Source organism: Aquila chrysaetos, chromosome 7 (assembly GCF_900496995.4).
Source record: "Aquila chrysaetos chrysaetos chromosome 7, bAquChr1.4, whole genome shotgun sequence".
Lineage (NCBI taxonomy): Eukaryota > Metazoa > Chordata > Aves > Accipitriformes > Accipitridae > Aquila > Aquila chrysaetos.
Genome location: NC_044010.1, coordinates 23028747 through 23056230, shown reverse-complemented (window position 1 = coordinate 23056230; position 27484 = coordinate 23028747). Strand labels below are relative to the sequence as shown.

At 38.9% G+C, this 27484-nt stretch overlaps 2 protein-coding genes across 12 annotated transcripts in view; one reads left to right on the top strand and one right to left on the bottom strand.

Annotated features, from left to right (window-relative positions):
• The window catches only part of LOC115343862 (basic salivary proline-rich protein 1-like), a 41327-nt gene extending 15332 nt beyond the window's left edge, over positions 1-25995 (bottom strand). The window contains exon 1 of the mRNA XM_041124962.1: positions 25958-25995. Within this exon, the coding sequence (XP_040980896.1) occupies positions 25958-25995 (38 nt within the window). The remainder of the gene's footprint in view (positions 1-25957) is intronic.
• Positions 1-27484, top strand: part of NRIP1 (nuclear receptor interacting protein 1) — a 102098-nt gene that overhangs the window by 27836 nt on the left and 46778 nt on the right. For 7 of the 11 annotated variants that reach the window (XM_030020393.2, XM_030020398.2, XM_030020392.2 and 4 more), the window contains one exon: positions 2616-2700. The gene's annotated coding sequence lies outside the window, so the exon portion shown is untranslated. Of the gene's footprint in view, positions 1-2615; positions 2712-4956; positions 4965-12517; positions 13390-15698; positions 17975-20287; positions 20293-20682; positions 20694-23575; positions 23595-27484 lie in introns of those variants that run through there. The other 4 variants (XR_003924302.1, XR_005932889.1, XR_003924303.1 and 1 more) reach the window with 4 other exon arrangements.

The following is a 27484-nucleotide window of genomic DNA, read 5'->3' as shown; positions in this document are numbered from 1 at the left end:
GGTGGGCTGCTCTTCCTCCTCTCGAGAAAGAAAGTTGTGAGGGAGTCACCATGAGAGAGAGCGGGTGCTAGATGTAGAATGTGTTTCAGTCTTGCCCTGAACTATTATTTGAAAACAAATAAGAGAGGATTTAATTTGCCCCAGAAAGTGCTTAATGAATTTCTATGTTAAAATGTGTCGGAAGTAGTATGTCTTACACGCAGAAGAACAGTGGTTTTGTTCTCCTTGGTGCTAGGCTGGTACCGCTGCTCTGATGCTGATTTTTTTTCATAGCAAACATTTAAGATATTCAGCTACGGGCTTTCTAATTATTCTCTGTGCACCGCCCCACCATGAAAATGGAGTGGGAAGAGAAACTGAAAAGGCTTTTTCAGTGATACAGAAAGTAGAGGTAGAAAGAAATGATGATTCTTGCCCCAGGAGCTTGTCATGTTGGTGGTGTTCATGTCATCACCTATCCCACTTTCAGCAGTTTAGAATATGAAACAAATCAATGTTCAAAAAAACTATAAGGTGTGCAAAGCAAGTGATCCAGACGTGAAGTTTTGCGGAATAAAGTATTATTCTAGAAAAGCTTGCTTTTTTAAATTTGTTTTTAAAATGTTATTGAAGGAATATGGTATTTTCCCCAGAAATAACAAATTCTTTTGTTCTCTTTTCTATGAACTCTTATAAACCTTTTGCAGTCACTTGGAACAATGCAGAAAAGACTGTTCAATGCCAACCTGAAGGAAATCCTGTCTATACACTGAACCTTGATGGCAATGCAGTGTAGGGTGTTTGTTGTTTTGTTGTCCGTCCTCCCCCAAAAATCTGTCTTCTCTTGGATGTAGGAATACTTAAATAAAACCACTTGGCAGTGGTGGAAAACATTTTGTCTACATGTATAGTATGGAACAGAAGTACTGGAATTAACTACTTTTCTCAAATTAACTACTTTTCTCAAATTAAGGTGACTTGAAAAGGTGATGCTTCCTTCTGCTCTAACGGACCTCTCGTCCCATTTTTCCTTTGGTCACAAAAGATTCCACATCCAGCTTATTTGCCCTACCAGTGAAATGGAGTTGGGAAGGCTTTGCACTATGTTTATTACTACCTTTGTCACTGAACTTGTCATTTCTCTGTTTATTTTGACTGCAGTGGTAGCTTTATTTTTTTTTTCCCCTAATTGAATCCAAATGTTGAGGATTGCTACTGTTCTGTGGTGCAAATTGGTTTTTATTTTGTGATTTATATAGGGGAAGGATTTGAAATAATGTCTGCATGTAGTATTTCAGGGTATTTACTTATTTTTCGGCTTAATTGGATCTGTTGCTTTTGTTGTGTCTTGATACTGGCAGTAGTCCAGCATGCTTCTGTTATTTCATGTACCTGAAAGCTTTGAATAGGTCTTTTTTGGATGACGACCCATCTATCAACACCTGTATCTTTTTTTCTCAGGTAGCACACTGCAGTGGTCAGTTAGATGTTTTCTCTAAGCCCAAGCAGTTTTGCGGAAGGGGGAGATGCTGAGAGCTGCCCCCAATGTACACAGTTCCCCCTCTGCCCCTCTCCACCCTCCACGCCTGTAGCCACCTGTGGGGTCCTCTGTGCTAGAGAAATACTGTGTTTATAAAGCTTTTGTATGCAGTTTTTGTGAGAACAGAAGCTAAGGGTGTGGAAAAGAGGAGAGGAACTCTCCCTCTGCCCTTCAAGAGGAGGGGAAAGTTCATCCAAACAGGGGAGAAAGTGTTGTGTGGTGTGTGGTTGTTTTGGTATTTTTTCGTTGTTGTTTAATTTTATTGCAGTTAAATTTGACTCTTTATGCATAATAAACTTGCTGCTTGGGTAGTAACTTTGTGACAGAAGAATTAATATAACTTCTAATAATGAGGCTTGTCACAAGAACAAGGCTGAAATAGTACAAACAACAGTGATCTGGGCTAGCTGTAAATTTGCATCTTTGAGCAAAAGTTTACTTAGGAATAATAGAGAAGTGCCGAGAAGAATTGTTAAGGTGGTGCTTGTGATAGATAATGTCTGTCTATGTTATGTACTATTTAATTCCTAAATAGCTCAAAAGCAAGTATAATTTCTACTGCTTTAGTTTTTTCTAACTAATTTTGTGGCATTTAGCATTACATCACCAGTTATACTATTCTCTTGTCTTTTATTGGTGTGTATATATATATTTAAATTAATAGGGGCTCTTTAAAAAATATGATTTTGATGTTCATAGGTGCAAGTTTGAAGTGTTAAGCAGTAATAGCTACATAAGACGGAGGGCTTTCATGTCATAGGTGTTTTTTGAATGAAAGGACAAAAAAGAGGACCATGGCTTTGAATCAGAGTTGAACATGGAATTTGTTCTTGCAGAAATACTGTCCACTTGTCTAGACTTGTATTGGCTAACACAAGTTGTTTGTTTTACTGATGGCTCTGTTTGGAAGATTTTGATTTCTGAGGTTTGGAGCTACATTTTTATTCTGAAGTAAAAATGTTGTTCACAGTTTTTACCAGCCAAAATGAAGCATCACTTTCTCTTACACCATCAACAAGAAAGTAGACAGAGGTATATTGGATAGGAAAAATTAGTATGCGGACTTTCATAGCGTGATTTCTGGTATTCTTTTCAGATCAAGCATGGAATTGCTGAGGAAGAAAATTAATGCATCCTTGGGCTCCTGAAGGAAGAGCTTTCCTGATGGGACCATTTTCAAGGTAAATAATTTGTTTGGATTATTTACCTTGTCTCTTTGGTTTGGGGTTTCTTCTTTGTCTCACCAAATCTGTCAGACAACTGTCTGCCATGTGTAAGTCTTTTAGGATTATAATATATTTTAAAGTGATAAATTTTCCAGTTAATTGCTTTCTTTTACTGTAAGACTTTAATCAGCACACACTGAAAAAAAGAGAAGTAAGTATTTCAGTAGCATTTGAACTTTTTGTATGGAATTTGCTAGTAAGTCCTGAAGATTTAGCCTGCTTGTTTGGGAGGTAGCTGCTAAATAGAGAAGAACTTGATTTACATGTAATTTCGGAGTGAAAGAGAAGATTAAATAAAATTTACTGTGTTACAATCTCTCTTATTTCTTAAATAAAACGGATCCAAATTGAGCTTCTGTGGCAAGGGACCGCCGCAGTAAAATCATTATTAGATATTACATTATAATGGCTTGTAGACATTTAGCACCACTGTCATTTTGTTTGGATCTGCTCCCTTGGTTCCCATTTCCTAAATCCTATTTTTCTTTGATACCGGGGAATAATTCCCCGAGTGTTGTCCAGTGATTGCTTATGTATACGCACTTTGGTTTGTGAGTGATTTTATTCACTTGAGTAGCCCCACTGTACTCGGTGGGCCTACATGCATGCCTAAGAACTTGAGAATGCTGATGAGCATAAAGAATACAATTTGGGCATGTAATGGTTGACAAGCAGTTGTTGTTTTGTTTCTGGTCTCTCTTAGGACTCATTTGCATTGCCTCCAGTGGCAACTTTTGTGAGCATTAGTGGGGAAGGTCTAGAAGCTGGAGGCAGTCATACCAAATCCCAGCCTGCAAAACTTCTTGCATATCCGTTGTAATGACACAGTTTGCAGATGCAAGCGTGTATTTTTCTTTTTTTAATAAATCCATGTGTTGCTTGACTTTACTTGAATATAACATTGGTCTGTGTACAGCAGTTTGAGCATCTCAAACACAGTAGAATATAGCAAAGTGAAATCATTAGCAAATACCTGTGCTTTTTAAATTGAAGGGATGTGGATTTATCCAGAATGAGTGTTTTGGAAATAAAGGGAAATCAAGATGAGGGATCTGTTTTTTTTCCCCATAATGTTTCCTCTTTGACTCCTCAAAAAAAGGCAGCTAGCATTGCTGTAGTGCTTCTTAGTTGTCCGAGCAATTGTATTTACAGGAAAGTTAGTTGTGTTACTTACTGGTCTCAGAATCAGTACGATAGGCCCTTCGGAATTAAAACACAATTAATTAGCTATTCAAAACTTGAGAATTGTGATCAGCAGCAGATGGGCACTTATACAGCCTTAATGGAACTTAGTAGATGGTGGCTTTTGTGGCAACAAGCTTTTCAAAATGTTTCACATCTTCAAAAATAAAGTCATTCAAAGCTTAGTTTCAGGATTGTCACCTCTGTTTAAAAGCAATTCTAGTTAGTCAGTTGCAGAAGTGTAAGCTGTAAATAAGGGTCTTGCACCAAGTATTCAGCTTGTCAGTAAGTAGGTTAAGCTAAAGATTTGAGAAAACGTGTTTGTCAGTGTATACATGGCTGCTAATCCTCACACAGTTTGCATTCTTTTTTCCATTTCTAACCGACATTATGAGACAGTTGCATGCTATGTCTTTATTTTTTGGGGGGTGAGGAACAGGTTTGTTGTAAGCAGTAACTGTAGAATACCTGTGTTGTTATACAAGTTTGCATTGTATACCACTGTAAATAGCTTCAATGTGGAGTGCAGCAGAGTTGTGTCTTGATCAGAGGTTGTTTTTTGTCACTGGAATTAGATTTCTTGTTTTAAGTCAGAGTTCTGGACCATTAGGGTGGTCTTTCTCCAACAGTGTACTGCTTTGCAAACATAACTGTTGATCTTGTTGAAGCTGTGTATCCTTCATGAAGTAAGAGATACAAGAGGGGAAGGCAGTCATGCTAAAGTTGAGCTTACATTAAAAGAAAAGTCTGTAGCAGTGAGCTGAAATTTATGATTTATGTCCTTGTTTAAGTTTATGCAAGTCTGAGAAACTGCAAAAGATGCAACTCATGAGAAGATATGGATGAGAATTAAAAACCAATAATAAATGTAACTCGTCAAAAGAACAAGGTGGTGACTCAGCATGTGCAAGGTTGGCAGAGGCAGCCTTTAATTGAGGAGGAATTGGTCACTGTAAACCAATTACGTCTTATTTTTAATGATAGGTTTCAGAGAACAGCAAATGAGTGTAGTATGATCTTGGCTGATAGTATGTGATGTTCTTGTTGGATAAAAATGTGAAAGCCTGAGGGTATGAAGTTGCAAACAGAAGTTTCACTTTTTTTTTCTTTTTTTTTTTTTTTTCTCCTCCTTTCTCCTGTGAAGAGGAAAAAGTAGGCTATGCAAGTGGAAGAAACTCCACTTTTTTGCAGTGAAACCTTTGGATGTATTTTGTCTTTGGTGACTAACAGTGCTTCCACTTTGTCAGCCTAGGAAATTTGGTAAAGGGATTGGGAACTTGCAGGGTAGAGAAATGTCCCTCATTCTTTCTGTAGCTTGGCATTTAATATTTTACAGCAAACTTTTAAGTTTAACATATTTGAACTTGTACCAGATAGGGTTAATAGGCTAGAACAAAAGGTCAAAGCATAAGGCATTAGGCTTAATTAAGGGAGAGCAGGAGTGGCAGGAGTATGTGACAGTTAAATGGGTTTCCCACAGACTAATGTCTGGTACAGTGCAACCATGCCTCAACTTAAGTGGGTTATTTTGTGCAAAGGGCAGCCGTGATTAGCAGTTTGACATGCCAGACATTTCTGGCCAATCCCATCTGTTTTAGAGGTTAAAAAAGCACACCTTTATGAGCTGATAGATTGATTTGTGTGCCCGTCTGGTAAAGATTAGTAGTCCAAGGCCGATGCTGTAAATGCCAGTTATAGAATATTGTACTTTCTTAGTTGCTCTTTGTTTAAACTGTCAGCTGTGTTGTAATGGGGCTAACAGCTATAAAAGTGACTGTGCAACATGAAGAACACGGCAGGGCTGCTGCGGCAAGTGTTTTGAACCAGAAAGGTCTGGGAGGAACATTTCCTCCTTCGTCAGGTTTGTTTTGAATGCGAGCCTGTAGGCTTTGGTCATCTCGCAATGCTTTGCTTGGAAGGGAATCTAGCTTAATGTGCTCCTGTGTAAGGCTCACGCCTTTTCTTCATAGCAGTCGCCGTTAATGTGCTTGTCCAGAGGTTACCTGCCTCGGCACAAGCAGTTTTCCAGTTCTGAGCACAGTCAGCTAGAGGAGAATTTCAGTACTTAAAAGGTTTCAGTATTTATGTCAACTTCATTATGTTCTCTGTATCCTTCCCACTCCGTTGCTGAACTGGGATGATACATGCGTATTCTGTTGTTTTTTCCTCTGTAGCTGTTACTCTCTGGATAGTTTTTCCAATTATATCATGAACTTGCCTTACAAGCCTAAAATAAAATAGGTAGCACAATAAGTCTTGACTGTGTTTCTCGTCATCTTTCTGACTTTGTAAAGTCAAAGTTACATTACTATTAATATAAGACTATTAATAAATCGTTGATGCAATAAAACTGTTTTTGCTAATGTTCAAGGTTCATACGTAGTTGAAGGTGATTATCCTATTTTAAAATCAAGTAGAGGTCAGACTGTATTGTCAGATAACTGACTGTGGCCCAAATGATACGTGATAGCTTCAAGACCAATGACAGTCTTCCTCACTTTAAATAAATACATGATTTTGAATTAAATTGTTAACTGTAAATGTATTTTGTGGTAACATACTGATAACTTCCTTTGTATTTTGTGAAAAGCAGTGAGATACATGTGCTCACTTAAAAGTAGTGCTTAAAGCTCTCATTTTTAAAAGACATTGTTTAAGTTATCCCTATTCTGTCCCTCCTCCATTCAAGCAGTGACACCTGTAGCTAAATATAACAGAAATAAAACTGCATGAAATTAACATTTGACACCTTGCATTTAACATTCCTACATTAACTTTTAAAATTAGTCACCTGTCTAAAATTTCATGTTTTTCTCCTTGCAAATATGATTCTTTCCCTTGCTTCATTTAAAAGAAAATAAAAATTGGAAAATAGTAATGACTTGATGTTCATACTATAAAGGCTGCTCCACATACCTGAGCTATACTTTTGCTGTAACAGCTGTGGCCTGTTGCTGAAGAGATTGACTAATTTGTGATTTATGAGTTACTTGTCTTCACCTTATCTAGCTTTGTAAGAGCCACCTTAGTTTTTCTTTTGTTCTTGTGAAAGTCTCTTCCTTTTACTTCTGTTTGAAATGCCTAGAAATATTTTCAGTGTCCTTTAGGATGAGCAAGGCAACATCATTATCTTGCAGTTTATTTAGTAACATGGAGCTGAAATGGGCATATGCAGCATCATGTTCTCTGTGGAATAATATCTATTTAAATGATTTGGATCTAATACATATTTACATGAAAAAACATCTTGCCCTTCTCTGTGGGGAGAGAAGGTGAACTAGCATAAATTTTATAATACTCATTGCTTCTCTTGCACTAAATCATACTTAAATTGCAGAAGGTTGTTGGCTTGAGAGTTGTGTAAAAACTGCTTGGCTAGTAAAGTGAGGGTGCAGGGAGATTTATCTAATTTAATACTAAGAAAATGTTGTCAGCTGCAGTGCATTGATACAGGATTGCCTAAATCCAAAACACGTACTTTAGATTTTCGTGTATGCATGTTTGTAATATTTTCATGGTTATAATATACAAAATATAATCCTGAAACAATCCATTAGTGCAGTGTGTGTGTGTGCTATATTTTGGCTAATTTGATTGTTATTGATTATACCTGAGCCATTATCTAATGTCTTGGGAATGGGATGGACTCTTGTGACTGCTTTTCTGCTGTTTCAGGGCAGAACATACTTTATTAAGTTTCTTGCAACAGTCATTGTTAAAATCTTTATAATTACTGCTTGAGTGTAATTAGCATTTCCTGCTCTAAGTGTAGCACAGATTAAATAATGAAGGTGTTTGGGTGGCATGCTAAAGATTGTACTCAGGACTTAATGCAGGATATTTTCCTCCCCATATCTTGGGTATAGTCTAGTTCTGTTGATGAGAGTGGAAGTCTAGGCAGTGATTTTTATCGGGCTTGGGCCTCTCTCCAAGTCTGCGCAGTTCGTGAAGTACAGTGATGTGGAGTCAGTATGGTGGCTTCTCTTCTACCGTTCCATTTTCATCATTGGATAGAATTCAGTGGAACTATTCAGTTTAGCGTTACTGAGTGTAACGGCACTATACCAAATATTCTGTACTTGTCAGTGAATCCACTGCATTTTGTTGAAATATGTCTTCTTTTGTATTGTGCCTTTCAGTTAGGATATTATAAAATATTTGCATAAGATATTCATACAGCTTGATTGGCCATTAGGCATTAAAAACAATTCTAAAGTGTCCATTGTTTTCAACTTCAAGTAGTCTTCAACAAAAGAAAGGATGCACTCACTGTCTCTGATGTTTCAAAGGATTTGCTTTTTTCATGTAATTGATGAAAAAGCGAGCATTTGGTTGGTATCCCTGACCCTTTATGAACTGGGTAGAAAGGATGCTGCACCATGCTTGTGTGAACTGGCCGACTATGGATTTCTCCTTATTTTAGATTTCCATACTCTTTGACCTTGTAGTTGTTGACTTTGGTCTGGAACAATTTCAAAGTCATGTAAATGAATGTAATTAAGGTATTGCTTATCATCTTGGAGGGTTCACAGAGATGCTTATTGGCCAGAAAGGTTTGTTTACTTAATATGGAAGGTTAATATAAGGTTAAATTTTACTGTGTAAAATGGCTTCATAATGTTTTTATTTAGCAGCTGAAGAAAATAGTGTTTGAAAAGGCAAATAATAGTTTTATTTGACCTTCATGTGTTTCCTGTAGCTTGCATTATTGGGAAAATTTATCTTCATTGCATAGTCTTATTACAGTTTTCCTTTCTCCTTGTTCCACAAAGGGAACTCCTCAGAACTATTTGTAGGCCTTTATATAGGAAAGGAGCTACATTAAGGGAGGAAGTGCAAAAATATTTGACAATAATTGCTCTAAGTAGTCCATCCACTTCCACCTATGTCTTTTGTCCCCCCTGCCTCTTTTTGCCAGAATGGGATTCATGCTTTGTTCTTTGGTGCTTCTTTTGTCTTTATTGCCACTGCTACTGAAATAAGGTGAAAAAGCAGTATAAAACAGCAGGGAAGAACATCAAGCTACTGGTTTCTGCCTTCGTCTCTCAGGCAGTAGAAAGAACAGGGCCAAGGCCTCCATTTTCTTGTCTGTAGCCCTCAACTTTGTTTGGATATAGTTGTTTTGCTTACCATTTATGGAAAAAATTGCTTGCCTTAGTGTTGTATTTTCTCTACTCCAAGTTTTTGTAGTTACCAAAACAGTGGGTACATGAGAAGTGTCATGTTAAAAAAAAAAACAAAACTAAAGACCAAAACAAACCCCAAAAGAAAACCAAACCAAACCAAAAACTCAAACAAGAAAAAAAGCCAAAATTTCAGTAAGGCCAGAATTTCACCTGAATTCCAAGACCATATGTTAAAGTCCTGGAACTCCCTGAATAATGGAGAAGAGGTGTATGGTTACGGGGTGGAAAGGCAAAAACAGCTGAAAAATGTCCTTTATCTGTTACCTCAGGCCCTATGTATGGGAAATAAGGGAAGAATCTATGCACCTTTGCCATTCACTTTTGCTTAGTTAACATACTAAGAGCAAATCTGCTCAGAACTGCTCAACAGTGGCCATGTAAGAGTGCAAAATTTCTTGAAGAAAAATTTCCCCTTGTTGCTGGAGGTCCAGATGATTTCTCAAGAATCAGTCCTGGTCCTCTCAACTTATTGGTGTTTAGTTCTCTGCTACCTGAAGTTTTATCCTGGTACAAAATAAATGCAAAAGGAACATTTAATAAACTGTGCTGATAGCATTTTGTAACCTCTTTGCACTCCCTCACATAGGTCTAACTGTCGAGATGAAAAGATAACAAGGTTGTGCAGAATCACATTTACAGTTTACTGAACTCTGCTTTGGCTTTGGATTGCAATATCAAAGATGAAAGTTTGATCATGTCTTTTGGATATAGCTGTTCAACACAGCTGTCTTGAGTGCTTGCTCTCGAACTTTTTTTTTTTTTTTTAAAGCTAGCTTGTCACGTCTGAGGCTATCTCAGCATGCATATGACCGAACTGGTTTTTGATCTGAAATGCATAAAAGGTTACTTTCCCAAACTTTATCTTCTAGACCTCAAGTTTTATTGTTAGTAATTTTCTACTATGAGTTCCCTTAATGGAAAAAGGGTCTGTTCAGTGTGCCCTTCCAGCTTTCCAGGCAATATCACTTTTGCATTACCCTGCCCTGATTTTTTTTCAAAATATTCTAATGTGCAATATGGGAGACAAACAGTACTTAGACACTGCTTTTGGGGTAATACTGGGTATTTTGGGTTACAATGCTGTATAGTTTCTCTAGCTCTGATGTCTTCAGAGCCTTGTCTAGACAAATACCAGCTGTTTTTTGTCTCTGCAAAACTGAACTTAAGCATTAAAGCGGGTCTTAAAATAACCTCTTTGTGCTGATGATCACGCTATTTCTGTGTCTCCTACCTTATGACTTCGTTGGGTTTTTTTGAGGAAAATTGCACATGCCTCACAAGATACCAGGAGCACCGGAACAATCAAATTTCCTCTGTTGCAGCCTTTTGGGGGTATTGTAGGCCATTGCTGTTTTGCTACTTAAGTAGATTTAGAGCCTCAGATATCAGTTACTCTTTTGGATAATGGATTGTATGAATTTAACATACAAGCATGCTCGTCTCCTTTTCTTGTCCTCCTTAAAGGTCACTGTACAGGAGGGAAAGTTGAGTCATGGGCTATAAACACTTGTAGATCTGCTATCTGATCTAATTCTTGTTCACTTATTGCTTGGTGCTGTGGCAGGTGGACTTTGTCAGGTTTATCCGTGGTGGTGCTACTGACCCTAGTGACCTGCTCCACTCCTCTGCCGAAGGTCCCTTCCCTGTAGTGGGATGGCATAAGTCAGGGTGTGTTGTCTCCTCACCTGCTGCCCTTCCTCACTGAGCAGAGAGTTGCTCGGAAATGCAACTGTTCCATGTGTATCATACAGCTTATTGCTGTGGAAAACTTAATTTCTTTTTTTTTTTTTTTTTTTTTTTAAAACTTGCCCACGTCACGTGGAGATCATCTGCAGGATTTGGAGAACTCTGACAAGATGCCCTGGATTGTAGAAATAGCAGTGGTTGTTTAAATAATTCAGAAAAGTAATACAAAATACTACAATATTCCTGAATATTGCAGTTACTGTGCTTCAGTATCAAAACTGTAGATAGGAGAAAGACTATTGGAAGGGCATGTGGCAACAGGTGTGTTGGAGCTGGTGGTACTAGGAACATCAAATACCTTGAAGACCAGCAGAGAAGTAATGGATGGTTGTTCAGGAACTAAAAAATGGACATCTCTCATGCTGTCCTGGGGATGAAGCACATAGTGTGGGGGTGGGTTTTGGGCTTGTGTTTTTATGGTTGGTTGTTTTTTAATCCTAATCTAGATTCTGTATTTAAGATGTCTATCAAATGACCTCATATGTTTTTATTTGGAAGAATTAAGGCAGAAGGCCACCTTATGACATAATTCAAGTTGTAGTGATGAAATTTACTTGTAGAAGGTTTTTTTTGGAGGGGGGGGGGGGGGGGGGGGAGGAGTAGTGATAGAAATCCTGGGCAGGTAAGTTGTGATTTATTTTGTATGCTTTCATATCTTTCTAATGAGTGAGAGCCTTACTCTTTCTGGGTAAAACAGGTCTCACTTGGATGGATCAAATGTGAAATTTCTAAATGTGTCATTTCTAAAAACCATTTCTGCAAAAAATGTTTGGAGGTTTCTCATGATTTGAAGAGTACAAATAATGCAATGCTCTTCAGCTGTAATAAATAAAAATGAGATGGAAAAACAAACACATGCTTACCTTTCAGCCTGCATAAACAGCCTTACTAATTAAGATAAGGGCAAATATCCCTATGATTTCTCTTTTGATTTAATCACTAGACTATATAAAAAATGTATACATATAAACATAATTCATAAACTCACTTTTCTGAATTCTGACTCCCCATACATGCACTGATGATGTTCCAGCACTCGATTCCTGTATTTGTTATTTACAAGTGAGTTGCTTAAGATATGTAGAAATAACTGGTAATTACTAAAATGAGATCAGGGAAGAAAAAGGTATAATACCTTCTGCATGCTTTTATTAGCTCTCTTTGGTTACCTCGTGTGTGCTATTTAGTCTTTGCGGATTGCTCATGTGCAATGTGTGCATAAAACATTTTCTTCTGGAAATGCATAAATGGTTTATGTTTGAGTTGTTCAGTGACCATGGTACAACCAGGAGGCTTGTCTCCCATTGGATTTGACCAGCACTGAATATTTTGATACTCTGTGGTCTGTGGGCATAGCTTCCTCTCGGTTTACAAGTGCTGTTTGCCACTCCTTGGGACTACATGTGTAAGTAATAGAAATCTGAACTAATGTCAGCTATGTTTTTGGAGTGACTTGAGGACCTCAGTTTAAGGTGGACATCTTTCATTAAATATTTTTGTCTTAGAGGCTCTAAATATACTGGAAAGCATTTTTTATTAAAAAAAAATAAAAATTGGTCTTTCTGTGCCTGAGTGATTAATACCCATGCCCCCTCCCCACAATGTGTGAGATAAATTTAGTAATTTGTTTTAATATATTCTATGGCAATCATTTGCAGGCAGTGTTTGTTGGCATACTGGTGGAGCAAACTGATTAGTAGCAAAGCTCTGAAGAGGAGTTTGGCCTGCCTTAAGAGTATATAGAGAAGGAGAAGATACCTGAGCTGTCCTAGTCTGAAGGCAGAACCCAGTATTTCTTTCTGAAAGTAAAGGAGAGAGTGAATGGATAAGCTGGAGAATGAATGAGTTGGGTCTAGCAGTGGGCATTCTTTAGAGATTTTTTTAAAAAAAAGATAGCATCCTTAGTTTCTGGGAAAGCCTCCTAATGTGATACACATAGGAATGTGATAGAGATATTAAGACTTACATGTCCTAAATACTTGGAACTTGGAGGACATTGTTACTTGTGTCACTGGAAATACCACTTCTTGGAGAGTTAAGGATATCGCCAATTTGGCACCTTGACTTCTATGTGACGTGTTTGATTCTCCATCTCTGTGGGCGAGAGGGGAAAGTCTTCATGAAATAAGTGTGTTAGTCAACAGTGTGTGGATGACAGGAATTTTGAATAATCCCTTTGGGCTAGGTTGAGTATCCTTCAATTTTACAACTTGATTAACAATTTAGAGGGAAGAGCAACCATGTGGAGAGGAAGAGCAATAGCGGAGGGGAAGGTGCTGTGTGAAGCACGCTTTAGCAACATGACTGTATGCAAGGCTTCTGGAGCACCCGGAGACTGTATCAAGAGGAAGAAGAGGACCTGACAGGAGCACCATGTGGCTAATGAACCCTGTCAGTGCCCTTCTGAAGGTGGGGTTTGTTCTGATTCCTGAGACTACAGGCTGCTGGAGACCAGTGGGAAAACGTGCTGCTCTGTGGACCTGAGAGTACCACTGGGACAAAGTTGTTTAACTTTGGTGTAGTATAAAAGGTAAACAATTGGATGTTCTAGCTTGTTGTACGTGCTGTCATCATCACATAGGACTTGCAGAGTCTGTTCTGCACCCCCCCCGCCCTTTTTTTTGTACTTTGTTGATACAATCATTGCATTCATAGCTTTAAAGTGTGTTTTTATATGTTATACGTACATATTGTGCTGGAACTGCTCTTAGCCTGGTAGCCAGTCTAGGGCATGAACTGTCACAAGTGGAAAACTGGCAAAATGTGATGTGTAACCAAAAATATGTAGTAGTTCTAGGCAGCGAAGTGAGGGAACAGATCCATGCTGTACTTCCCACCTCTGGGGAGGGGCTTTAACATCCATCAGTGGCTGCTTGAGTTTTGGTCTGCAGGTACTGCTCATTGGTTAGCTGATGTAAACTAAAATAGCTGGTTAAACCCCCCCCCGCCTTTAATCACCGTTACAGTTGTTTTTTTTCCAGCTGTTTGCAAGTGGAATGGGAAGAGCTAGCTTAGTCTAAAGCAACTTACTTCTTCCTTAAATATTTCACACTGTCACCGCTGGTTGTCTGAAGTCTTTCTTTCCTTTCAAAAGATGTGTGTTGTATACAGGCTTTCAGGTACAAGATCCTTCTAAATAAAAGTATATAAACAGACTTTGGTTAAAATTGTTGCGTTTGAGCTGTATCAAGCATAGCTAAAGCTATAGAAATTGAATTATATCTAGTAAAGAGAAAGCTGCCAGAAGGTTTAGTTAAGTATTTATACTAGAAAGTCTGTGGTGGGTTTATTCTGTTACAGAGATGCTGTCAAGCCTAAGCCTGGGCTGGCTACTTTATGAATGAAGGCAGATATGCTTATTTATACTCTCTTCTGTAAAAGATTGGAAACAGTGCTGGTTTGTGGTTTTTTTTCTTCTTTTAAGCCTTGCAGTATTTAATTAGATGGCTTTGTCACCTACTGTGACAGAAAGTACATATAATAGCATGCATGCGTGCTGTAGGAAGTTATAGGCCTTGGCCTGTAAGTGCTGTGCCCTGTTGCGTACAAGGGTGACTCTTTCCCTGTTTTGGTTTTTCTGCTCATAGTAGGAAAGGGTGGGATGCAAACCTCTGGCAGGATCACTTCCATGTCCTTGCTGCCTCCAGTAGTGGAATGGACAGGCTCAGCAGGGATATCTGGGCAGAAGGAGGGTAAAAAGTATCCAGACTCAAGTTTAAAAATTAATCTAGGAAGGACATTCTAAAAATAGATGAGAGCATGTGAACATATATCTATAAGAAAGAGAATGTAAAAGATTTTGGTCCTGAAAGAGGCTCTTTAAAGGGATAGCTGTACGTGTCTCTTTCAACATGCCAAAATGCACATTTGTGTTGCTTAAAAATATTTATTCTTCTTATGAGGGAAACCTGTCTTTGTTTGCTTTCACTGCTTCCTTCTCTTCTTGTAAACTTCAATACTGAGTGTGAGAGAACATCAGACTGAAGTGGAACACACCCAAATTTAGGGGAAATAGTCCTACTGTGCCTGCAGAAAGCGAGCTCTTTTGTTGAGTTAAAGGCTGAGTTTGTGACCAAACAGCTAACAATTTTAATATGCTAATTATAATTTATTTCAGTTGTTCCTTTTAGTAGCTATATTGCAGTAAATGTGCCTTTTCCAAGGAGGATAGTCAGTCCCTTAACCATACTGTGCACTGATTCCAGGGGGGAGCTCAACATGAAAATTGGTGAAACTCTAGGGTCTCCTGTGGGTTGGTGGCTTGGTTACTGTAGTTTCCTTTTGCTGGAAGTAGTAGATTGTATCCAAGGAAATATGCTAATGATTGTGTTGTAATACAGGAGCACAGAAATTGTAGCTGGAAGTAGTACTCCACTGTGTTTGGAGCATAAAACCCATGCACACACTAAAACAGAGTAAGAATGGGACTGTTAAAATTTTACAGGTGTGGGACTAAAATGTGGGGACTTAAGTTGGAGTGAGCATCCAGAAGGGAGGCCTGTGGCAAGAGTATATCCCATCCCATAGGCCCGCAGGATTATGCCAGCGTTCCTGGGAGGTTGTTCAGTCTAGCACTGACAAACACCTGGTTGTAGTTGCATGGAGGCATTACTTAACAATAGAATTACGATAGAATATAGGAAAAGATGCTTGCATAAAACTGGCAAGAATGGCAACATCTTCCTAGCAGTGCAGTGCATTAGGCTAGCCTGTGTATTAGTCAGGGACAAAACTAAGACCAGATAAGACAACGAGTAACCCCCTCACAAGACATAGTCTTCATTCAGAAACAAAAAAAACCAAAATAAGGATATTTATCTCTTTCTCTTTTCTTGCTAGACGTGGAGATTAGAAGACAACAAGAACCTGACCTGTGCTTTAGTCTGAAGAATTGAAGTACTTCTCTTACTTGACCTCATAATATAGAGGCAAATGCTCTGTTTCCTGTGTATGTGGCCAATGCAGTTGGGATTCAACATTGTTACCAGTGAGGGTTGTCTAACCTCTGCTAATCAGTTTTCATTTTAAACTAGTGTAAAATAATGTGAGATTTTGCTTGCACGGAAGGGTGATGTTGCGTATGTGAGGGAAAGCTTGGGCATAGTCACTTAATTAGATATGGAAGTGAAAGAGAATAGCAAGAGTGAATCCTTATCTATAAAGACCAAGTACACAGATTGATACTACAGCTCAGTTTCACTGAGCAAGGAAGTCCTATGCCTGGTCCATCACCCCTGCTACTTCACTGGTGCAGGCATAGACAGTGGTATTACCTTGTTGGGAGCAGTTTAAGGAGGTGCAATTATGTCCTATTAAAAATAGAAATGTCTGTGCTGTCTTCATTACTTGAGCCAGCTTACTGCAGAATCAGGGAAGAGAGTGCTGTCAGTGATCAGGGTTGGGGGAAGGTAGAGGATATTTAGGGAAATGTTTGCCCGAGGGCACAAGTGGAAGTAAAGGGAAGTGGGGGACTGGAAGTGATGGGGGTTTTTTGTTTGTTTGTTTTTTTAATTTTTATTTTATGTTATCACTACCCCCACCCCCTTGGCTCACCTGAGCCTAGGCTAGATGATCAAGAACAGGAGCAAGAGATAGATAAACAAAACACAAGTTAAGTATGTTAGGTGATTCTCTGAACAAGAACATTTCCTTTCAAGAGACTGTATCAGTGTTGGAAGCTTTCTGGGTTTTTTCCTCCACTTTCTTTGCTCCTTTTCCAATTTTATTTATTCTTAGCACTTTTCCAAAGTAAAGAAAAAACATAATCAGGTATTTAAGTAGAGGATATTTTTGAGTGAGGCTTATGACATATTCTACTCTAGTTTTGCTAAAGGAAATTTTATTAAATCAGAAGTCTGACTCATACGTGTTACATTCTTTCATTGTAAAATGCAACTCTCTACTATGGTTAATAAGGGACTATTCTAGCCTAGTATTGTATGAAAAGGCACATATTACCACAATAACTTCTCATTGGATAGTCTAAACTAATTTAAATAAAAAAACCCAAACACACAAAAAACCCGGACAGAAAACCTAAATTTATGAAGACCACTCATTTCCTGTAGGTTTTGTAATAACAGGTGATGAAGAGGACAGGCCTTAAATTATTTACAGGTTTGCCTATAGGATAAAAAAGTGGAACAAACTGATGAAATTCATATTCCAACTAACAAGCCATTCTGTCATCCAAAAGTACGCTGTAGGCAGAAATAGTAGTATACATGAAAACATTAGTATAACTTGGATAAGAAGGCATCAATCACAAGAAGCGGATCCAATTTCGTAAGTTTAGGTTCATGAGACTTTTCTGACTCAGAAACAGGAAAACATTCTTAGCTAATAGCCAAACTGAATTAACAGTAAGTAGACAAATTGGAAATATGCTTTTTAGTTTACTACTTTATAGGTTTTGTGTTTAAAAAAAAAAAAAGTAACCTTTTTCCTAATACTGAAATGTATCAATTTATTTAATAGCTTAGAGAACATACACTGTTTAACTAAAGTGATATTCTTAGGGAGGTATGGCAAAAGCAAGCAGTGTCTGTTTTTCAAGTAATGAAGTGTTCTGTATAGGAGTTAATTCCATACTTGTTAGATTTGTGTAGAAATGCTGATAGCCCATTTGTAGAAAAGTGGCTTGAAAGACTATAGCTTCTCTGCTGCTGAAAAAACAAGCATTTTGTTTTTTAACTCCCTAACATATTATTAACAACTCACTGTAATGCTTCTCCTGAATCAAAATGAGATAAATATTCCTTCAGTGCTCTCCTCCTGTTTTTTTGTGTGCGTATGGTGTAGAAGCATCACTTACAGCAGTAGGAGAGAGATGAGGGTAGGGGGCTTTAGGATTAGATTGCACTAAACTAATAAATCTGTGAGCAGAAATGGGCACTTCCGAAGAGGTGTATCATGAAGGGAGATGTGATGTTGTGGTTTCAGTATTGCATTGTGTGTTCAGCACAAATGCACTGAATTGAAGAAGCCCTTTCCACCTTTCTCCTTTTTAGCCATCTTAAGGGGTCCTGGATAGTCCTAGTGTTTGGGTTCTCTCCTTGATGCAGAAAGGCAACTCCAGGCTGTGCAAAAGCAGAGTGAAACCTTGGCCTGTCCCTTTATAGATGGCTGGGATGTAGCTGGCTGCCACACATAACGGGACTGAGCAAAGGATGCCGAGATCTGCAGTTCTGGGGGCATTTTTCCTTTAACACAGAAGTTGGATTTGCTGGTTGGTATTCTTGGTTCCTGCCATCAATCTTTAATCTGTGCAGCTGTTGTCTGCACTGGGAATTTGTGTACATAATACCTGTTCAATATGCAGTGTTCCAGAGCTTTGCTCTGAAGACTGGAGGAGACCTATCACAAAGTATTGATGTCCTTGTATGAATGAAAGAGCAGAAAAGGCATGATTGGGTATTTCCAAACTAAAAAAGCCCCTTGAAAAGTACTAACAGGTTATCAATGTTTTGTTGACTGCAAATATGGGTACAGAATCATAGAATATCTCGAGCTGGAAGGGACCTGTAAGCCTTATCAAGTCACTGCTTCTCGCAGGACTACCTAACACTAAACCGTATGACTAAGAGCATTGTCCAGATGCTCCTTGAACTCTGACAGGCTTGGTGGCGTGGTCACTTCCCTGGGAAGCCTGTTCCAGTGACCGACCACCCTCTCAGTGAAGAACCTTTTCCTAGTGCCCAAATGGGTAAGGGAAAGATCTGCTCAAGTTTCTAAAATGTGATCAGTGGGGGATTCACCAGGCTTTCTCCCTTTCATACGGGCAGACTGTGGTGATTCCTGTTGGCTTACATTGAAAAATGTTTTGTACTTCTTATTACAAGTACTTTTAGGGTTAATTTTGACTGTTGCCATATTTGAACATTTTATTCCTTACCTGGGTCTGAAACAGTATGCACTGTATAGGAGAGAAAAAAAAAAATATTTTAAGGCATTGTTTTAGGGTTTGGTTTTGTTTTTTAAATGGCACTGGCTGGATTTTTAGAAAATTATCCTTGATGCAAACAATTTTGGACCAAATGTGAAATTGTAAGTTATTCAGAAAATTTATTCAGTGTTAGGTATCTTTACTAGCTAAAGAGCTTGTACTTTGGGGGCTGGGGAGGGAAGTCTTTTTGTGTTGTCATTGGACTAACTGAGCTGTCAATGGTCCATAGTGCTGCACGTGCTGTAATTGCCAAATAGTTGGCTTGACTGATACATTACTTCTTTCAAATGTTCCTGCTTTGAAAAGTATATTTCAACACCTGTATTCTTAATCTTTTGAATAAAATAATACAAATATGGTTGGACTTGCTGCAGACTTTTGGTTTTCCAGCTGTGTTTGGGTCTACATGTAGCTATCCAGTTGTAAGCTAAATATTAGCTCAGGGTCTGTCGCTTGAGCTATTGTGTTACAGCAATGTAAAGAAGTTTTATAACAGTACAAATGGGCACTTAACCCATATTGGGTTGGCAAGGAACATCAAAACTACAGTCAGACTCTAATACAGTTATCTATAATAAAATTATTTTTTCTGGCACTTAAAAAGCATTAAGATTCAGCAGTGCTTAAATGCAAAGGAAAATATTGATTACAATTTGGAAACCTGCTATGAGTTCTGGAGTAAAACTATGTATTTTGATCTTTTACTCTTTAAAAATTAATCTGTTCCTTTTACCTCTATTGTGTAAAAGGCCGTGTTGTTCAAGCTGTGTGCGTAAGTAAGATGAGCCCCTGGCTGTTTTCTGTTCCAGCTGTAGCTTTGGAAAATATATTAAAGGCAAGAGCTCATGGAGTTGCCTCTTTTCTTTACGTGAACTCATTATATACATTGAAATGTTATTCATCTACTGTAAGTAATGTTTTGGAAATAATTGGAAGAATATGTGGAAGGAGATACTCCTCAGCATGAACAGTGGTTCTAGAATCTGACCTTCTTGGCATTGGCCACGATGATAACTCTGGGATTGAAAATGTGAATTTGAATTCTCTCTTCCTTGTTTGCATTAGTAAGGTGCATTCTCAAAATTACTACTGTTCCTAATTAACCATATTCCCTTAAAAAAAAAATCATCTGAGATCTTTGATATCAGATGAATGTTTCACTTTTTTTAAATCCTTTATTCTGGCCGTTGCCTCATCAACAGTGATAACTTTGACTACTTGGTTACTGTGGGGTGTCTGTCTGTCCGTCCCCTTACAAAAACTCATGTATGTATGTTTGTGACTCTCCTTGGAGTGCTGATCCGTTTTGATACTGCTTTCTCTTTCTCCAGATTCTTCCTCAGCACTGTTACATACTTTGCCTTCAAAAAAGTCACCTTCCAGTCATTTTTATTTCGTATACTAGTCCAACAGAATTGCATTTTCTGTTTAAAAAACAGAAAAGCAAAAAAAAAAAAAAGCAATCCTTCTCTGTCTTTGGGAGTGGTGGTGGTGGTGGGGTGTGTGTTTTGGGGGTTTGTTTGTTTTTTTTATTTTTCTTTTCAGCCAACACTCTTGCACATGGTGTTCTGAAGCATTTGTTGACTTCTCTGGATAATTCAGAGTCATCCAGAGTCATCCAGTCTGGTGCTCTTGTCAATAAAAAGATGACTTGCTTTTCCAGGTCATCTTTCCTTTCCAGTTGGACATTGCACATGCTTTGCCTTCAGAGTACGTGGAGATAAAAGTAGTAGCCAATAGAGGTTAAAGCACTAAAGGCAGGTAGTACTAGTTTACTAGAAACTAGACTGTTTCATCTGTCCTTTTACATAAGCATTTTGTGATTTGCTGTTGTTCTGAGGTATGTGCAGCCAGCAGCCTCCTAGCCTTCTGCATCAGGACATAGAAAAGCGTACTTACGGGGGCTCCATGTCATGGTGGCAATCTCCGCCACTGTGACCTCCGTGTGAGGCTACAGGCTAGCCTGTTCTTGAGGCTGCACTTGACCAGTGCTACAAAGCTTCAGTTTGAGAAGTAGGCAGCTGCCTGTCTGCGGAGAGGGCATGGGTGGCGAGAACATGCTCGGGCAGTTCTACAACAGCTGCGTTGGCTTCCGTTTGGCTTCTGGGTGCAATTCAAGGTTTTGGCCTTGATTGCTTTTAAGCATAATGTGACTTGAACTCCAGCTGAGAGGCTGCCTGCTTTTTTTGATCCAACATGGCAATTAATGTCAACCGGGATACTTGACCTAGATCATCCTAGTTTTTAATGTCAAGTAGCCATTGGCAGGAAGTTCTTCGAGAAGGACTTTTGACTGTGGAATGTGCTCCCAACCTGGTCTGGTGGAGTCAGCTTGCTGAGCGGGCTCAGCGCCAGGCCTATCTTATTTCTTTGCCTACGGAGATGACAATTGTTCAGTGCTTCTCCTGTTCTCCTTTGCCCCTGAAGAAAGGCAGGTTAATGTGGGTTTATAATCACTACACTAAGATTTTCCATTTCAGCCATGTGAGAAGACAAGTGAAATATACTTTACAGAAAAAGTAGCATACATGCCTTTGTACATAAAAGGGCCTTTTTCCTGAGAGAATATAATTGAACGTTTTGCATGAAATGAAGGCAAAAGACGTTTCCTCACACAGACCAGTTTGAAAGTATGGTAAGTTAAATTTAGGTAAGTGCTGTTTTCTTTCAGCTTTGTGGAAGACTGTAGTTCACTGCCAGGCACAGAAAGCTTCCTTCCTGCTGGGAAAGGAGATTTGTCAAACCATTAAAAGCCATCACCAAGTTCTTTAAGCTTAAAGTACCATTCCCAAGCCTCACAGCAGAATAGACTGTAATAGGGCCTGATTTACCCCACAAGAAGGTGTTTGATGCTTTTTTCCTAGCCATGCCATTTCTGATGAGATTGGTCAGTGAAGAAAAATGTTTGGAAGCAAAAGTGATTTTTGAGAAGGAAGGGTTTTGTCTGGAGTGCTGCATGACAACTGCATACTAAAGCTGGAGTGAACTGTTGGAATATAAACACAGTCATAACTTTGGCCTGGAAAAACTCTGTTCTCTTACAACTTCTGCAAGATGTCTGAACGTTTATTGGCAAATGCCCAACAGCCAGCCAAGATGACTATGGTTATAGAAGGGTATGAGGGAGGAGGAGGGGAGATAAATTTGATCTAAAGCCCTAAACTTCAGTTCAGGGAGCTGGGACCAGTTTCTAACAGTACAGCTACATCGTGCCTCTTTTTGCTCAGGTGAGAGACTGCCTGGTCCTACAGGCTGAGAGAGTTCAGCTTGCATGTCTGCTTTGGACAGGGTAGAAAAAGTCTAGCCACCTCCCTTTCCTGAACACGTTTTAACGCTTTTCCTGTCGGTCTGGCTTCTAGAGAGCCTCAGGAACATGGTTTAAGAGAAGTAAGGGGAGGAATTAAAGAGATTAGAAATAAGGAAAAAAGTTACTTGTTTCTGGAAAAGGTTAGGAAATAAAACAGAAGTAGAATTAGAGAACTTGAGAATACCCATAATTTTGGTTCTTGACTATGCAATAAAAAAAGATGACTCTGTAAGGAAAAATAAGAGGTAACAGAGATGATAAACCTGATCAGGTGGCTTGATTCAAAGTCAACTGAGGATTCAATGGTTTCAGTGGATTTTGGGTAATACTTTTTTTTTTTTTTTTTAATGTAGAACAAAAAAAAAAAGGCTTAAGAAATGGAAAACTTAAAGGAAATAAACTAGAAGAAAATACATAGGTCACACCTAAAGGGAAAGATCTTTTTGTAAGTCTTTTTCAAAGACTAGTAATGAAGAGAGGAAGTTTCTATGCTAATGAGAAGAGTTACTACCTGGAGTGAGGCAATTCTTGCGACATCTGAGGGGAAAAGTACTGAAGGAATAGGTGCAAGCCGCCAAATATGTTGAAATAAACATGCTAATTACTGTCATGTAACTAAAAGCAGTTATGTGAAGGACTGGTGTTTCCCACTAGCAGGCATCCACTGTATTGAGTGGGAAACTCAAAACTTACACAATCAGTGTTTTGTTACTGATTCTTAAATGAAGAGGATTGAGATGGTGCTAGGACATAGTGTGGAATTTCTCTCACCTGTGTTATAGATGTCTACCTCTTGAGTAGAAGGTGGGGGGAAGACCCTATGTATACTCAGCACAGAGATACAGGAACCCTGTAGAACTCTTACCAGGCAGGGTACAGAAACAGGCACTTTTAGGGTGTGATTCATTTGACCTCCTTTAGACATGTGCTATAGGATGAGTTCAGTAGAAGAGCCTAGTTCTTCCCATGGGCTGTACAGGGAGACTAACATGACCTGTTCAGATACAGACACCTACACTGTAAACATCTTTATTTGGTCAAGTGAATTCTGGCTTGGTGTCCACATCTAAGAATGGAAAGGCAAGGGTGCTCTGTTATTATGGCTTGTGGTTAAGTGTCAGATGCCCTCCATCCTAGTTGAGTAAAGACTCACCACCTTTTCAAAATGGAAGTTGGCATTCCAGGGCCTCCAGAGATCTGCCCAGGTAGGGCTAACGATTCATGCTGAAGCATTGCAGGGCATCACCCCTGTGCCATCTCTTCATGGGCAGCAGAAGCAAACCGGTTGTGACTCGTTGCTTCTCTTGTGTCAGTGTACATGGACACCAGTGGTGGATTGAGCTACGAGGCTGGGTCCTGCAGCATCACTGGCAAGATGTGAGCACGTGTATGGTTCACGTAGCTCTTGAGCAGGAAGCACCTTCAAAGAGCTGGAAGTAGTATCCCATTGAATTGCCCTCATCTAGCAGTGATTGATTTACAGGTGAGCATGTGTAGATGTGACAAGTGGTCAGACGGTGAGCTCCACAGGGATGCTGTTACTGGAGAGCAGAGCGTACGTTCTGGTGACAGGCTTGGTGCTTACCTGTAAATCAACTAGCACACATTTGGTGGGCTGTGAAAAGTAAATGATCTATTGAAGCTGGTTCCTGGGTGAAATTGGAGTGTTGTGCTGTATCGTTAAATAGGGCCACATAAAATACAAGAACTCTTGTTATTACTAAAAGTAAGTAATTTTAATCTTTTGTTTGGACTATAAGTAATATGCAGATGTTACCATTCTCTCACTTGTTTCTATCATATCCATACAAATCTGCTTTTATTACTTTAGGGCTTTGAGATTTTTGTTTATGCTGCAGAACTCCTAAATAAATCATGTAACTTTATTTTACTTGCAAACTCAATGTAATTTTTTTCCTCTCAATTTTTCCCGCGGTTTATTTGAAATACCAGCATATTATATGGTGGCTGCAGTATTATTTCTCTGGGTACACAGTATAATGGATGTCTCTGGAACTGATTTTTTTTTTTTTTTTTTAAAACAGAACAGTTTTAATATTCTGTTACTGTGAAATGTGCTCAAGTTAAATTTTTCAGGAAATTTTTGATAGGGAAGCTAATAAAAAAACTTGTTTTGATTTGAAGTTTTATTAAAATTCAAGGCACTGGACTAATCCTTTTTTAAGAAAAGGAGGGGTGTCAAATTTAGTGTTATGACTTATGAAATTATTTTATTAAAGTACATTTTAAAAGGCAGCCTTCTTGAGAGTGACTTCATTTTTATTGCAAAAAAACATAAACAGATCATTCTCATTATTACACCTATTTTCTTAAAGTGCTCATTGTCTCTGTGCAGGCTCATTTTATAATGTGTGCATCTGGTAATGAAAATAATAATTAAATTCTTTCACAATGAAACTGTGATAGGGGGGAGGGCAGGGGTGGAGAAAGCTCAAGTAATAATAGCAGCCAGACTCATACCTAGTAAAGCTGGCTAATTGACTACTAAGGCTGATTCTTCACCTAATGCATTTTAAAGCCTAAAGTTTTATATTTTAAAGCAGTGGTTCTCCTTTTCCAATAGGCACTCCCTATTTGGAAACACCACTTTTTTTTTTTCTCTTATTCTTCCCTTATTTTTTTCGCCCTTTTCTGCCACCCTCCCGCCATGTCTTCTCGCCATCCTCATGTATGTGTTCGGACCTTCAGCCATTGAGGAATTGCTCTTGTACTGAGGCTGTGAGTGACTCAGGCACTGACTTGGAAAAGTTTGAAGAAGGTGCTGCTGAGAAGGTTGGAGAGGTCTGAGAGAAAGCGGCTCTGTTGGTCCAAAAAGTGCACAAGGTGATGAGCCACGTTATATGACCAAACCCTAGTAAGTCTCTCATTCCTGGGAAAGATGAGGATGTAATCTATAGAGCGGAGTAGCACAACCAAACTCATGTGGATTAACATAGAGCTATTTTGGTGAGTCTGTGCTGATTAAAGTGTAGGAAATAATGCAACAGTAGTGTTGCAACATGGCTGACTGAAAGTATTTGGATTAAATCTGACTTAGTTTTTTAGTTCTTAATCTCCCTGCTTTTCATTTTGCTATTGCTTATTTTCTTTGTTTGGGATGATGTGCTTTCTTCATGGTTTTTGTTCGTTTTTTTTCTGAATCCTTGCCTTTTCTTTTAAATCTGTTTCTTTTTTTTTTTTTTTTTTTTTTTTAAAATAGCCTCCATTTATACTATTTGGCCCAACAGTACCTCTAACCACTGTTCGCTTTCCTGTATGTCTTCTGCATTCCTTTCAAGGCATATTCAAACAGGTCTGCTATTGAGTTAGGTCTTGAAAATAGTAGAAGCAGCATCAAATGTTTTGAGAGCTTAGGACAAAGTTTTGACAGTGCCCAAGCTCAGCATAGCTGCGGAGGTCTGTATTCAGGTCATCTTGCAGGCCCAGATTGAAGCTGAAATAGTCTCCCCGCCTTGGACTGTGTAATGATTCCACTTGTGTAACCGAGGGGAGGAAAATGAGGTGGGAAAGATGTCAGACCTGGCTGGGTATGTGGGTTTCAGCCTGGGGCAGCTGTAGTACCAGGGACCATATTTTTCAGGATGCTTTTCAGTCTTATCTGAGGCCTGGGTCCATATAAAATGTGATTTTTTGGGAAGGCTGGTCCAATCCATGCACGAGTGCTGCATGTTTGGTATGGTGTCAGTTTTTACTTTTTGAGATTAATCGTTGTAGTGTTTTAATAAAATGGATGTACAACCTACTTTTTTAATAAAGGCAAATGGTGTACAATATTAAAGACCTAAAAGATGCACTAAAATGATGGCATGTAATGTTAAGACTTACCTTGCATGAAGTGACTGGTTTTGAAGCTGCTGCTCCATCGTTAATTTGGAAACTAATTTTGGTCTTTCTTGGACTCATTTAAACTTTCTGCTTCAGTCACCACCTGTAGTTGTTTATTCCACTACCCTTAGCATTAAATACTTCTGCAGGACCTATGTATTTACTTGTATTTTCAATCAGTTACTTTATGTAACTTTGAAAATGTCTAAGTCATCTCAGAATATCTTCTTTCCTGATGACAAATCAACCTGGATCCTTTAACATCTTCATTACGAATGTCTAAGGTCACGTATCACCTTTTTTTGTCTTTTGTTGACATCTGTATTCTTCTTTACATCAAAAATGAGAATCAACATTTTTTCTCGTTTGCCTGCAGCAGCTGTATCCTTCAGACTTTTTTAGTGCCGATTATTTAAAATATACTCCCTCTCTTATCTTCTCCCAGGGTAAGTTTTTCCAGAAACTTGTAAAAAAGAAAAATTTGGTGATGAAAAGCCAAGTTTGGCATGGCAAAATCTGAGTTTCATGGGAGGATTTGCAGCTATGTTTACCTGTAGCAAACATTTTGTTATGTGAGACAGAACTTGATGGAAAACTGTAACTCTGCGCTTTGGTTTGTGCTTTTCTCTTTGGCCGTTAGAAGAGAAGAGAGTAACCCAGGTGCTCAGCTGTGCTGGTGGCTGCTCTGGAGGGGTGAACCAGCAGACCCCAGGTCTCGCCGCTTACCTGCCAGCCTCCGCAGGAGGCAGCTTCGTTGTCCAACGTGGCTTCCCTCTCCAGGAACAGCTCCTTCCCTTCTCAGGGGAACAGCAGTGTTCAGCCTCTTACGCTCCCCAGCTCTGTCACAGACATCTGTTCTGGCCAAAGAGCATCCCTATTAGAAATAACTAAAAAAACTTCTGCATCTTTCTCCATGTAAAGCCATCATCTAAACATCAAGCTATGCACTGCCAAGAACTTTTTTTTCTGAAATGAGTTGTATTTTGAATAGGCAGTCTTCTACTGCACACTCTCAATGTTTTTGTTTACATCCACAGAACTAGACTTACGGTGTGTTACATCTGACTAAAGAGGAAAAATCTTCTATGGGGACATTATCAAGTTCAGCAGGTTGTAAGCCTTACTTGTTAGAACTTTTAAATTGTTTTAAAAAAAGCATGAGGATGTTGTGTCCTATGTCCTTGTTTTGGCAACAAATTGGGAGGGGGGGGAGCAGGGACAGAGGAGAAAGTAGGAGAGTGTAAATGCCATGTGCAGCTGCGAAAGAGTTCATTCACTTCTACCATATAGAGATAGACCCAGAAACCAGAGTTCAAATCCATGTCCAGGTTTGTACTGTGCTTTTAGTGAACCCATACAGACTACTACTAAAAAACTGAAACCCAACTACTCTGATGGAAGAGCTCAACTGTGTAAGTACAGAAGAAAATTAGTTGGAGGTTTTGGCCCTTTCCTGCCGTTTTTCTTGTGGGCATTGGTAGTGTGGTGTATACAATGCATGTAATGTCTAACCAGCGTTTCTGTCTT